Source organism: Empidonax traillii, unplaced genomic scaffold (genome assembly GCF_003031625.1).
Source record: "Empidonax traillii isolate 1590-97213 ecotype Southwest subspecies unplaced genomic scaffold, ASM303162v1 scaffold458:size851334, whole genome shotgun sequence".
NCBI classification, from domain to species: Eukaryota; Metazoa; Chordata; class Aves; order Passeriformes; family Tyrannidae; genus Empidonax; species Empidonax traillii.
Genome location: NW_020955651.1, coordinates 123698 through 138035, shown reverse-complemented (window position 1 = coordinate 138035; position 14338 = coordinate 123698). Strand labels below are relative to the sequence as shown.

Below are 14338 nucleotides of genomic sequence, written 5' to 3'. Positions count from 1 at the left end.
CAGACCAAAAACTATAGAGGCAAAAAAGTCTGGTAAACTAAAACTTAAAAAAAAAAAAAAGAAAAAAAAAAAGAAAAGGTGTTGAGGGTGGGTGGGATGATGAAAATGCTGATGGGCCCTTGCATTCAGTGGCAGTAATTAGCTTTACCGTAGTAAATTCCAGGCATATGGCATATCAACTTTCGCACCCTCTTATATGATTTAAAATGGTTCTCACAAATGTTCGTCTCACTGTAACTGTGAAAAATCTCCTCTTTTCTCAAGAATAAAACTGCTCCAATATCTTGCCCTGACAACTGACGCTTAAAAAAATGCCTCCCTAATCCAGTTAAGGCAATGATGTGTGTTTAATGCAAGAGAACAACAATTAGTGTATTTTTGACTGAAAAGAACTCAGTTAAGCTGCCAGAAATGTCAAAAGTTCCTCGTTACCCTGACACTTACGTAATTGTTCTGAGAACACCCACATGCCGGAATAGACCTGCTCCACCAAAAATTGCAGGGCTGACTCACTGAGTGTTCCTCTACGTATCTGAAGATCTAACCATCTAGGATGCATCATCCATAGCATAATTCTAATGTGATTTCCCTGATTCAAAAAAGTTACACTTCACTCGGGAAAAAAAATTATATCTTTCAAATCCTGTCCACCCGTCATGGAAGAAGCAGCAAAAAAATGGCAGCACTGCAGGTGATATCTGCTCTCCAAAGATCTGCCTGAGCGCCGTACAAGGGCGAGGCTGGCATCATATGGGGCTGGCCATGGTCTTCTGGATTGCAACATGATACAGGAGCAATTGTACCTACAACCCACTCATTTTGACCTCTGTGCTGTGTAATGTTCACCTTTCTCAATCCAATTATTATAGCTGGTCATGAACTTTCTTATCCACAGGAAAGTGCTCCCCTCCATGCAGCTCATCCTAACCCTGTGCTAAGACACTAATCTGTTGCAGACTGGAAAGGGAGCAGGAAATTGTTAAATCCTGGTCCTTGCTTCCTGCACATTTCTTATTCCCATTCAAATCCTGTTGGGATCCAGAAATGCTTAACCTTTCTGATCTGATGGGACTGCCATGGAAAATAAAGCAGATTGCTGCAAACTGGGACTAGAAGCAAAACCGAAATAACCAACCAATATTTTAAAGATTACTAAACAAAAACCTCCAAGCAAAAGCAAGGAGGCTTCAGTACATCCCTGGAAAGCATAGGGTGTATGCATCTCTACAACAACCTCTTGTGAACCCTTAAACAGAGATTTATGACCATAATTTAGCCAGAATAATTTGTGAAAATGGTTTATACTTTACAATTCTACTACAAAACTGCTCAGAGAAAGTAATATTTTAATATAATTTACCTTTGTGGTATGTTGGTTACACCAATGTGCCAAATGTGCCCAATGAGTAACAAAATCTGTGACCATGAACAGTACTGTAATCATCATGTCATTGTGCTCTGACATACCAAGTGATGACCTGGTATTTGGATGTGACAGTTCTACTATTAAGTTCTCATAAATATGTAAGCGTACTAAAACCAGGATAAACTTAACAGTAACTGTCTTGTCAACATTTGCAGAGACTACACTCGAACACTCCCAGTCTTCAAGGCATATTTTACACTGCAAAGCTCTTAAATACTGAATCAAATATGATGAAAGAACTACCATACCCATTTATGGTTATACCTTGAGATGTATGCCTTTCAAAAGGACTCTGCACCCTAAATATATACCTTCCTAGTAATGTGCACAGCCCAATACCGCTCCAGACATTTTTAATACTGCTCCATGTTTAGGACATTATCCTTTCCCACTTGTTCTATTTACATCAAATTCTTTCTGCTGGTTTCCCTCTCCTACCAACCAGTCTCTCAAGTGTCCAGATGAAGAGAAATTACAAGGTTGATCTCTGTGACTTAGGAGTTGTGGTGACCGACTCCTTAAGACCATTGTAGTTTGGCAGCTTTATTTTTATGTTTGGTTTGTTTGTTTATTTGTTTGCTTGGTTTTGGGTGGTGGTGGTGCAAAATGTAGCAAAATAAACCACAAAGATTTAGTGACTTATGTCACATTCCATTCCCTGTAAGCCAGCACCACCGGTGCTTCAAATTCAGCATATGATTTGAGACTTTTTTTTTTTTTCAAACAAAGTAGGACATTTTAGCAGCTAGGTCACCAGGGAAAGCCCCAGACTCAGTAATAGGGAAACTCTTACTTCTGTAAGTGCATTTACCCCATTTGGTGTAGGTCCTGCCTGGCCTTGGAGAAGTGTCTATAAGGGACTTTCATTTGTGAAAAGTAAAGCAGGTGTGCTAAATGGGATTTGCAGAGGCCAGGAAATATATTTGTCCATGTGTCTCCCCCTGTGATGTCCTGCAACCAAACTGTATGCTTGGCTCCATGGGGTCCCCAGGACACATTCCAGTGGCCATGTGAAAAACAGACAGCGGAAATTGAATTGTTCATGCCTAGGTTGGACTACTAATTGCCTCTCTTTAGAACCAGAATATAAGATAGCTGTATGGCATTTCTTTTCCTGAATATGCCTGTCCCAGGATGAAGATCTTTTTCTTATATAATTTGATGTCCCTGCTCTGCTCTCTGCACAGCTGATTTACCCCACACTGTGCAAATGCAGCCCTTGTTTACTCTGTTCATGGTCTAGAACAAGCCTTTAGTCATCCCAGGGGCAGGGTTTATTCCCATGGTCAGAACAAGAGGGAGATTTGGTAGCAGGGGATTTTGTAAACACAGAGGAAAATCTTTAGCATTGGGAAGAGAGAGCTGCTTTCTAGGCTTCCCTGATGCTGTCAGGTTTGCTTCCTCGTAGGATGAGTGAATGGGACGAAAATGGGACAGTGCTATTGAAGGAACATACTTTAGTGGCAGCACTAATGCCTCCCCAGGTAAGCCCACGTTAGCGCCTAGTAAGCCAAAATGGGCAGCACTAAAGAGATTATAGTATTTTCTCAGCAGCCTCATCTGGTGTGATGTATGTGCCCAGTATACTGTGATACACACTGTCACTGAATAGCAGGCAACAGCAGGGAGAAACACATCAGCCTGCACAGCATGAAAACACTCTGGACACTGCTGAACTCTTTGGTATTGGCAAAGAAACAACATAAGCACTTTGTTGTCCCCATACAAATAGCACAATATTCCTGCACCATGGATCATGACTTTTGAATAGGAATTACTCTATTCCTTAGCTAAGGTAACAGAACCATACAAATCTGCATCCTAACCAGTAAGCAAATTTATTAATTTAATCACTGCCACTAATTTATTGGTGTGTCTGTATTTTTATGCAATCACAGTCACCATACCACTTTTATAATTTAGCATGCTTTTTTTCCCTCTATTATACAGTCCATTTTTTATTTGAAAGCTATCAAATTAACATGTAATTAATTATAAGGAAAGTGTGCAGACATGCAGCCTTCTGTTCTCATCATATTTATTATTTTTAAGAGAGAGCTGCCCACCTGTGCTACATTTCTTTTGCCAGCAGAATGTAAACCACTGTGAAGTGATACACAGGTCAGTGCCACCAAAACTGTCACTACAAATGGCAGCATGTGGTGGGAAGAAAAAAAGAAGAAAAAAATATTAGAGTGCTTGCCTCTGCGCTTGCCCAATATGAGGCTTGCTATATGTGTGCTTCATGCTGCCCTCCTACAAGCTTAGTTTTATCCTCTAAGTAGAGAATCCAACACTCAGTAGCGAGCTGCTGTCAAACAAAACTGCTCACCTTTGCCCACCCTAAGGAACAATTTGAAGAACTCGCGTATGAGCTGCATTTAGAATGGAACTTTGTTTATGCCATGAGAAGTCAAAAGAAAATAAAACTTCTTAAATAAATGCATGCCTGTAATAGCTATTAAGTATTTTAAAGCATCATTCCTAAGTAATTGCTAATTACATTACTTTATTACCAGGCACAATTAAATATGTGCTCAAAGTCATCCAGCTATTTGCCGTTTCAAGGAAAGCACTTGAATCAAAAGGATTTCCTAAATGGAGTCATTCAAGTGTTTTATTTCTCCAACTTCAATAATTATTTTAGATGTGAATAATTGGACATTGAATAACCAGTTAGAAGTAATTTCCATAAATTGTTTGTGCTTTACATAAAACAAATAAAATGTTTTATATGGTGCTTTTGTTCTCTCTTTGAGACATCTTGCACTAACCAGTTTTGCACCAATGGCACTGTACTTTATTGGTAGTTTGCTCTAGGAGGACTTGTGTATTTCTATTTTCAAACTGACCATTCACACAAACCAACACAGACATACACTGATTCTTACCTTTAGTGAAATTAAAAGGAACTGTATAAAGGACTTCCAGATAAACCTGAAGGTGAGAATCTCACACACTGTAAGGTAAGCATGTAAAAGTAAGGGCTGGTTCCACTAGGCATCATTTAGAGACAGTGAAGGGAACTGAGTGACTCAAGTGCAGTTTGTCCTCTCTGATGACTTCCTAAAAATGATAAATAAGAGAAATAAATATAGGTAAAATGTGAACCTCCAACTTCCAACACCTAAAGCTGAATGACCATTTAGCTGAATCACAGGCATTTGCTGTTCCAGTCAAAGCTGACAGTCATGATCCTCAAAATTCATGCCTAAGTATGACCTGTCAGTGGACAAACCTGTCTTCACTACATTTCCAAGCTCTTGCATTTCCAGAGTTGAGCTGAGTTGGCATCTCAGCCAAAATCCTGATGCCAGCACGTTTCACACTCCTTGGCCTTCTTCACTAGGCAATCCCAGAAAGTACTGCGTTTGCCCAAGTTTAAGCAGTTCAGATACAGATGATGTTTCTGCCTTTTTGATTCAGGTCATCAGTGGGATGTGGAAAACCAAGGTTGGAGTCCCTGCTCTCATAAATACTGATTGATGCAACATGGGAAAGGTCTGACCAAAAAAGCAGAAAAACCTTTCCTATTTACTTTATGCCCCATCTTTTCATAGAGAGACAGACTCCTATCAAATTCTTCCCCAAATCAAGTAGAAGAGAGGCATGAACTTGTACCTTTAGAAGAAGAAAGCATTTACATGAGAAAAAAAATTCTCATCCCTCATGTCTAAGGCAAGGAGAAACTTCATCAGTACTTAGCCTTCTGAGGATGCCTCTGCATTCCTGCCTTAGTATATGAGACTGTGAAGCATCTCAGAGAGGCCCAGTTGGCCTGGTTTCAAAATGTCATAGATACCTGCCTTTTGGGTACTTCTCTCTCCCATTACACTATGTAGATAGCCAGTCTGTCTAATTCAGGGCCAGAGGTTCTATTACAGGAAGACATGACGGAATTGGGCAAAGCAACACTAAACTCTAATTGCCACCATTAATGCAATGCTCTTGTCCTCTGTGTCTGCATCTCTGGCCAAGACAAGCTCAGGTCATAGGCAGAGATCTATTGGAGCCTCTACACATGCTAAGAATGGACAAAAGGTGTATGGTCCAAAAGCCAGTAAAATTGGATATTTGTGATTAATCAGCTTTGAGCTGGACTGAAGAAGTCTTATTTGCTGGCAAGGAAGTAAAAAAACTCAACAAAATAAAAATAAATAAACACCCCCTCCCCTTCCAGAAATGACTATTTCAGGGTTCAAAAGCTGACTGCTAACAACTGAATGAATGAAGGGATCATGGCTGACAGGAATAGGCTCTTCTTACTGCCCAGGTACTATAAAAGCTGCAGGAAGTTGAAGGACAGGTGATCTCCTGGGGAAGCTTGTGTTGTGTATGTGGTCTCTGACAAAGCATCAAATGGTAGCATGGTTAAGTGAATCTGCTCCAGTATCCCTCAGTGACTGACAGGACAGACTGTTTCAGACAGAAAGAGGAAAACCGATTGCATACATGCATGCAAACACAAAGACAACAAGGTGGTATATAGTTTTCATTCTCCTTTAGAGTTCTTCAGCTGATGTGTGCTGAGTGAGAGATATTACTAAAAATAAAGGGAGCTATTTGTATTTGACTTGAACTCTGCTGCAAAATCTCCTGCCTGGATCCCAGCTCACCAAATGCCACCCTTAAACTGCTGCCATGCAATGAGCTGGCTACAGCCACCACCATTACAAGTCTCCAGCTCCACTTTGGCAATACAACTCTCTGGAGTATATTTTATCTAACATCTTATTGCCTTCATATACCTAACCTTTAATTCTCATAGTATTTCAATCAGATCTGAGAGTACTAATGATAAAAATGTCTTTAAATTATATCATTACTTATTGTTGCATTACTACTAGGCAGGTATTCCCCCCCCCCAAAAAAAACAAACAACAACAACAACAACAACAAAACAAACAAACAAAAAACCCAAAACCCGAACAAACAAACAAAAAAATCCACACTCAAACTTAAATAAATAAAATCAAAGGCTCCTGGTTTCTGCTTTGATCTGTCCCTGTTCTGCTGCTCTGGACATTTAAACACCCTACCCTGAATATAGCGAGCTGAACAGCAAGTGAAGCACCTGGTAAGAACAGCCTGGAAACTCTGACAAGAGAGGGCAGGTCCATAGTGGGCAAGATGGACTGGACCATTTGTCCCCACTGAGGCGCGGACAAGGTGTGTGGTGTGCATCCAGTGAATTGAATATCAGCCCCAGGAAATCTCCTGGCTTAGGGGCAGAGCAAGGTTTGTGTAATACTTCAGTCCCACATTCAAGCCTCTGAAAAGGTAGCAAGCAGGGATCCTCTCAAAATCCCTGCTGGGGAGGATGTTGTTAATGCCATCTGGGTGACAGCCTTGCTTCAAACTGCACCGACTGACGTGCCAAGTTTAATTATCATCACGGATGTTTCCTGTGCGGAATATACAGGATTGTCCGTGCCACTATCTGTTCCCAGGGTCACAGTCTCCAGCCACTCGCTACCTAAAGAACCTCCTTCAGCTGCGGTTAAAAATAGCGAGCCCTGAAGCGTAGCAGCAGTGGAAGAGAGATTAGCCTCTCCTGAACAATTTTACTTCCAAGCAGATGTTGGCGGCGGGATTAGCATTTAGGCCAGGCTTCTCCCGATTTATTGTCGCTCTTCGCTTTTCCCTTACCCACTTGGTAACACGCACGTTGGAATAACCGCCCCCGGCCCCGCTCGGTCCCTGCTACCCCGGCGCCGCTCCGACGGGCCCCGAGCGCAGCCACCTCCCCTCCGCCGCCCGGTACGGCGGGGCCCGCAGTGCTCTTCCGCCCGCCCGGGGCGAAGCACAGGACGGCGGCGGCGACGGAGGGGCCGCGCCCGGAGGAGCCGGTGGGGCGGCCGGGGCCGCCAGGGCGGGCGCCGCCAGGTGCGAAGGGGCCCCACGGGCCGGGCCGGGCCGGACCCCGCTGTGCCGGCGGCGGTGCCGGCGCTTCCCACGCCCCGGGGGTGGCTGCGGGCTCGGCGCTGGCGAAGGGCTCACGCCGAAGCCGGGCGAGCGCGACTCGATTACAGGCTACCTGGAGGAGGCGGCCAGGCCGAGGCGGGACACTTTCCCCGGTCACGTTTTTGGGGTGGCCCGCCCGAGCTGCAGCAGCAGTGCCCAGAGGCAGCTCCTGCGGCGGCGCCGGCTCCCCGGCTGCGCTGCGGGCAGCGAATAAAGCCGGCCCGCGTAGGAAGAGATTAGCTCGGGGTTTACCCTTCACCCGCGTGGGGATCAGCCGAGGACAGAGCCCAACCGCCTCCCTAAAAATGGGATTCCCGGAACGCCCTAATGAAAAGCCGGGCCACGATCATCGCGGGGAAATTAGGGGGGACACGGCCGGCCCCCGCGGGGTCTGACTTAGGGAGCGAAAACATGGAGGGAGAGAAAAGAAAAAGTGCCATTTGTTCCGTCGGCTGCGGCGGCCACCCTGCGGCTGGTGCTGGCGGAGGGAAAGGGGAGCAGCGGGCCGCGCCCCCTCACCTGCCCCCGCCGCCCCCGCCCGCCGCGCCGCGGCTGCCGCTTGTTTGCACTCGGCTTATCCGGAGCGGAAATTCCTTTCCGTTTTTGTGAATGACAAACTCATTAACGATTCATCAACACAACCTGTTCCAGCCGGCCCGTCGCCGCGGCAACAGCCCCTTCCGCGCGCCCCCATTGGCTGCGCCGGAGAATGTATCCATTGAGCGGGGCCGCGGTTGTGCCCATTGAGAGCCGAGCGCTGCGCGGGGCCGCGGCCGAGGGGCTTGCGGGCGGCAGCCGGCGAGGCAGGCGAGGGGAGGGGAGGGAGGGGAGCTGAGCTGAGCAAGGGAAGGGGCACTGGCACCGCCGTGGTGTTTCCGTGCTGGACCGGGGAGCCTCTCTCGGCGGCACGTTAATTGGATTTCATTCACTCGTGGCGGAGGAAAAGCCCAAGGGCTCGGGCTGCAGGGGCGATTAGGCAGGTTCATTCAGGGATTCATTGATTGAAAAAAGAGGAGACAGGGCAGGCTGGCTGCGCGCACGCAAGCGCGCACACACACACACACACATACACACACACACACATACACACACTCACACACACGCCGGGGCCAGCGGTGCTTCTCCCTCCCCGTGGCTCCACCGCCGCCCGGCGCGGGGGAGGCGACGAGGGGGGGGCTGCGTGATTCATTTTCCTGGGGCGGAGGGAGATAAGTTGTGCAGAGTTGGTGGGGTGCAGCCCGCCCGCCGAGCCAGCCGCATGCCTCTGTGAGAGAGAGGGGCGCTTCCAGAGCACGCTCCGCTCCCCCCGTCCTTCCTCATGCTAGATACGTTCAGACCCGTCCCTTTCGCATCGGAAATGGCGATTAGTAAATCGGTGGCGTGGCTGAACGAGCAGCTGGAGATGGGCAACGACCGGCTACTGCTGATGGACTGTCGGCCGCAGGAGTTGTACGAGTCGTCCCATATCGAGTCGGCCATCAACGTGGCCATTCCTGGCATCATGCTGCGGCGGCTGCAGAAGGGCAACCTGCCCCTGCGGTCCCTCGTCGCCAGCAGCGAGGAGGATCGGGAGCGCTTCGCCCGCCGGTGTGGCACCGACACGGTAGTACTGTACGACGAGCACAGCCGCGACTGGAACGAGAACACGGGCGGCGAGTCCGTGCTGGGGCTGCTCCTCAAGCGCCTCAAAGATGAAGGCTGCAAGGCATTTTATCTGGAAGGTGAGAGAGGCCGCCCAGGGTTGGGGGAGAGATCTCTGCCTAGGGCCCGGGGCTGTAGGGGACGGGGACCGAGCCCCAAGGCTCTCTGCCCGGGGAAGAGAGCGGGGGATGAGTCTGCAGCGTCCTCTGGGCAGTGCACTGACGTGCCAGGAGGGCACCGATCTGTATAGGGGGCTTTTCCGTCTGCTTCATTTCCCCCCTCCCTCCCCCCGCCATCCCTGTACTCGCTTCGGCTTAGGGAGACCTCGAGATCTGGAATCGCTATGGCAGCGTGGGGAAGACAGGGCTAACGGGGATCCCAGCATGAGTCTGGCAGAAGGAATTGCCGAGACATTTCTTCAGAGGTCCCCGCAGGGCAAAGCGGTACAGAGCTTTAATCTCGAATGTGCTGAGCCCTCGGCCGCAGCGGAGGATTTTCTTAGCCTTTCCTTTAAGTTAGTCTGTTTGCGTGAGCGTGACATTTTTTTTTCTTCTTTTTCCCGGAGCTCGAGAGGGTGCGAAACAGACGTCCCTTTGCAGACAGGGCTGTACCAGGGAAGTAAGTCGACTTACCGTCTTATATATTTACTGCATTTTTTTTCCTCTTTGCTTTTTATTCCAGGTGGTTTTAGCAAGTTCCAGGCCGAGTTCGCCTTGCACTGCGAAACTAACCTAGACAGTTCGTGTAGCAGCAGCTCTCCTCCTTTGCCAGTCCTGGGCTTGGGAGGCCTCCGAATCAGCTCCGATTCATCATCAGACGTTGAATCTGACATTGACAGAGACCCCAATAGTGCCACCGACTCCGATGGCAGCCCTCTCTCCAACAACCAGCCTTCCTTCCCGGTGGAAATTTTACCCTACCTCTATTTAGGCTGTGCCAAGGACTCCACTAATCTGGACGTTTTAGAAGAGTTCGGCATTAAGTACATCTTGAATGTTACCCCTAACCTGCCCAATCTCTTCGAAAATGCCGGCGAATTCAAGTACAAACAGATTCCGATCTCTGACCACTGGAGCCAAAATCTGTCTCAGTTCTTTCCTGAGGCCATCTCCTTTATAGGTGAGACCTGGTTATTTGCTAACAGCTGTACGTCAGGAGGCAGAATTTGGGGAGATTTCGGGCGAGAAGCAGTAGCAGTGTTTATGGCAGTCTCTGGAGGATGCCCCCTTTTCTGTTTTTAAAGCTGGCTTAAGTTGAGGGGCGGTTGGGGATTGTTTGTGGGGTTTTTGAGGAGCCCCGGTGAATTGTAAGCGACTTTTGCAGGTTGCCAAAGCATACCTGGTTTTTCTGCCTGTGGATTTCCTCCCTGAGCCGTTTGTGGTAGACCTGGAGACTGAGCATTTGAAGGATGAGGGATCTTAAATCATTTGCTGGCTGGGTGGGGGGCAAATGAGCCTAGGGTTGAAGGCTTATTTGTCCTTTTTTGTTGGTTTTATTTTTATTGGGTTTTTTGTTTGTTTGTTTTTTTGTTTCTTCTTGAGGTTACTGAAGAGCAATATAACAAAAAGAAACTATCTGGAAAGCTAACTTTAGCTTTTAAATGCAAATTATTCATAAACGATATCCCTGGCAAGTGTATAGTCAGAGCTTTAATTAAATCTCGTGGTAATAATAATATACCCTTTGGGCCCTGTGCCTCGATCAGCCAGCCCTCAGACATCACCCATCAGCTCTGGAAACCCGTCCCCTTGGGCCTAAAGAGTTCTGGTTGAAATGTGCACTCTCCTTAGTTTCGGGGAGGAGTAAAATCAACCCATCGGGGTGCGGTGGAGTGGGCATCGCATCTGTTGGGAAGCTGTGCTGTAATCCGGTTGAATGATACCGGTAATAGTGGAGAATGTAGGTAATCTGAGCCCAGCAGGAAGAAATGTGGGCTGGAAGCCACAAAGAAACTAATCTCCAGGCATTGTAATGCATTTCCTATTACAAAGGAACCCATTTTCAACCAATGTTGACATCCTGTTCCTCCTAATGGGTTGTCCCCTGTGACTTCCCTCATTCTTTTAAAATGCCTGAATACCTCCATTGTTAGCTGCACAACAGTTGGAGAATAATTTAATAGACCTTTGCAGTCTGCTGGTCTGTATAAAAGCCATTCAGTGACATATTGCAGGATTTCCATGCTGAGGCAAGGGGACTGTAAGAATGTAAAGGCAAATCTGCGGGCAAAAGCGTGTCTTTTAAAACTGACATTAAAACAGTGTCATGCAGCGTGTCCTGCTCCCTTTGTCTCATTCTTAGCTTTCTCAGCTCTTGGATTCGGGTACTAAGGGGAGTGGATTCTCCTCTTGTCCTGGTTTTAAGCCACTAAAGTTAACTCTTGAGTTGCACTGCTGACTACTGAGATCAGCGTCGTCCTTACTTTCTACTTGATACTAATCTCATTTGTGCTGAGAGATCAGTTACCAAGCCCCTGTGTTACATGTCCTTCTCTGCCTCTGTCTCTGTACAGATGAAGCACGGGGGAAGAACTGTGGAGTCCTGGTGCATTGCTTAGCAGGGATCAGCCGCTCGGTCACAGTGACGGTGGCCTACCTCATGCAGAAGTTGAACTTGTCCATGAATGATGCCTATGATATTGTCAAGATGAAGAAGTCCAACATTTCACCCAACTTCAACTTCATGGGCCAGCTGCTGGACTTTGAGAGGACTCTGGGACTGAGCAGCCCCTGTGACAATAGAGTGCCGAACCAGCAGCTGTACTTCACCACCCCTTCCAACCAGAACGTCTTCCAAGTGGATTCCCTGCAATCCACGTGAGCTCCTACCACCTCCCTTCTCCTGTCCATTTCATGGGATCACTCCTCAATGATTTCTCTTTGGCAGTGATAAAGGAATGCAGCTTTCTCTTTTTCTGGCCTCTGCTATCAAAAGCAGCTGCAAGGCAAGGAAAGGTTACACAGTATGGAATCGGCTATTGCAAAGGGAGGGAATGTGGCAAGCTCTCTGGGCAGGACCACAGAGAGCAGGCAGCAGGTGGGCAGTGTGCTCATCCCTGCTTGTGCAGTGGCTTGGGTCTGAGAACTTCCAGGGGGATAGGGTGAGGCTGGACAGGCTGGGCACGGGTTCTCTGGAGACTGGAACTGTCCTTCTACCCTCTCTGCTCTCAGATCTGTGACATACATCTATGTCTTCAGTGAAGACTGGTTATTTTTGTTTGTTTGTTTTAATTTAGAGGAGCCAAAGAAAGAGATTTCAGCTTAGTGTATTTGGAGTACTTGTTTGCTGGGAGTTTGGTAGTATTCTACTTGATCAGTGTAAATATTTAACCTTAAATCAATTTGCGTTTTTTTTTTTTTTTTTTTTTTTTTTTTTTTTTTTTTTTTTTTTTTTTTTTTTTTTTTTTTTTTTTTTTTTTTTTTTTTTTTTTTTTTTTTTTTTTTTTTTTTTTTTTTTTTTTTTTTTTTTTTAAATTCACATGTATTCAAAAAATCAATTCAAGGGACACCTGTGTTTTTGTTCTTTCCATAAATCCTGCTTTATTTGTTGTTGTTGTTGGGGTTTTTTTAATGGCAAAGAATATATTTGCAGCATGCTGGATTTTATTCTTCAATTGAAGCAAGCTTTCCATGAGGGAGAAATGGCAATGGTGAGAAGTTTGCAAATCATGTTTTGTGAGCAAGTAGAGTCTCTTCTTTCATATATCTTTTCCTTGTGGTGATTTTTTTTTCTCATGCTTTTGATGTAGGTTCCACATGATACATATATATATATTTTTAAATTAAATTAATTTTTTGCCTTACCTTTTGTAAATAGATCATCTGGGAGGAGGTTTGTCTTTGAATGCAAAAGATTTTTGATCACTTTTTAAGACTTTCAGATGTGCTAAACAGTGCATTACCTCTGTACAAATTCTTCAGGGAGCTTCACCTCAAATGCAATATTTTGCGTCTTTATCTTTTTTTTTTAAATAAAACTGGAAGTATGTGCGAACATTTGTACCTGCGTGTACGCACAGTGAACCTGCACATGGTTGCCAATAAGGGAGAGTCTAATTCACAGTGTAAAAGTTTTAAGATGGAATTTATTATAAGAATGTAAAACCTTAAATTATTAATAAATAAATAACTATTTTTGGCTATGGAGAACCTGGCTGGTTTATTCCCCCTTTCGCCTCTGTGTGGATGTGATTAATTGCATATACACGTATGGTTATGTTTAAAGGTAATGATTGCTTTCAATAGCTTTTGTACAACCTCTAAGACAATAAAGCCTCGATTACCCCTTTGGTCCACTGGTGCCTGAAGGAATAAAGAGTGCATGTGCTGGATTCTTCTCTTGCTTTTATGAAGGGAATACTTTTGAAGGCCTTAACATAAATTGCAAAATAGCCCAGCATCTCTTTGCAATCCTGAGGATGCACCTGACTCTGGACCATGAGGGTTTTTTCTCATTATTATTATTATTATTATTATTATTATTATTATTATTATTATTATTTTTATTTCTAAGAATAAGGAGCTGCTGTTTTCTGGGTTTGTTTATGACTTTTGGTCACTCTACTACAAATGCCAGGAGATGGGATTGTGCTTTCCTTAGCTGTCTGGTAGAACTCATTTCACAGAGATTCATCAACAAGTCTGCAGCCTGTAAATTATTTTTCTGTTACCATTCAGCTATCTTGCAACTTAATGAAGGCATGGAGGAAAAGTCTCTGTATAGCCTTATTTCCTTTTTGGACCCTTCAAGTAGTTCTGTCTGCAGAAGGAAAAAGAGGGATTATAGCAATTGCAAAGCTTCCTGCTGCAACTTATAGTCATTAATATCCTTCCTGATAAAAAGTGATCCAAAGTAAGGTGGTGCCAAAATCTGTGCAGTACCATGGTGAGGGGCTGATGCTACAGCTGGGGCTGTCGGCTGAGGTTCTGCAGAATTCCTGGCAGCCAGAGCACATTTCAAGTAATTTTAGAAACTGCAAGTGTGTGAAATGAAATGCAAACAAGACATGGGAAAAAAGTGAGTCAGTGTCTCATGCAGTAGTGGCCTAGATTGAGTGCATAAACTGTGAAAGTAGAAGTGGGTTGCAGTTGAACTTGGCTTGTGCTAATCCAGTTTTGAACGGTTTCCGCTCTTGGCATTCCCTATGCTGCTCTGTTCAAAGTGGAGATTTGCAAGCAGCTCTAGCAATTTCCTGTCCAGCTGCAGCTCAAGTGACTCCCTTTTTTTTTTTTTTTTTTTTTTTTTTTTTTTTTTTTTTTTTTTTTTTTTTTTTTTTTTTTTTTTTTTTTTTTTTTTTTTTTTTTTTTT

At 45.4% G+C, this 14338-nt stretch overlaps 1 protein-coding gene across 1 annotated transcript; it reads left to right on the top strand.

Annotated features, from left to right (window-relative positions):
* The first annotated feature begins 8221 nt into the window (after nucleotides 1-8221).
* Nucleotides 8222-12388, top strand: DUSP6 (dual specificity phosphatase 6). The gene is made up of 3 exons (XM_027895365.1): nucleotides 8222-9111; nucleotides 9713-10150; nucleotides 11544-12388. Exons 1-3 carry the CDS (start codon nucleotides 8709-8711, stop codon nucleotides 11849-11851), a joined length of 1149 nt encoding a protein of 382 aa, XP_027751166.1. The 5' UTR covers nucleotides 8222-8708; the 3' UTR covers nucleotides 11852-12388.
* Nucleotides 12389-14338: the final 1950 nt, after the last annotated feature.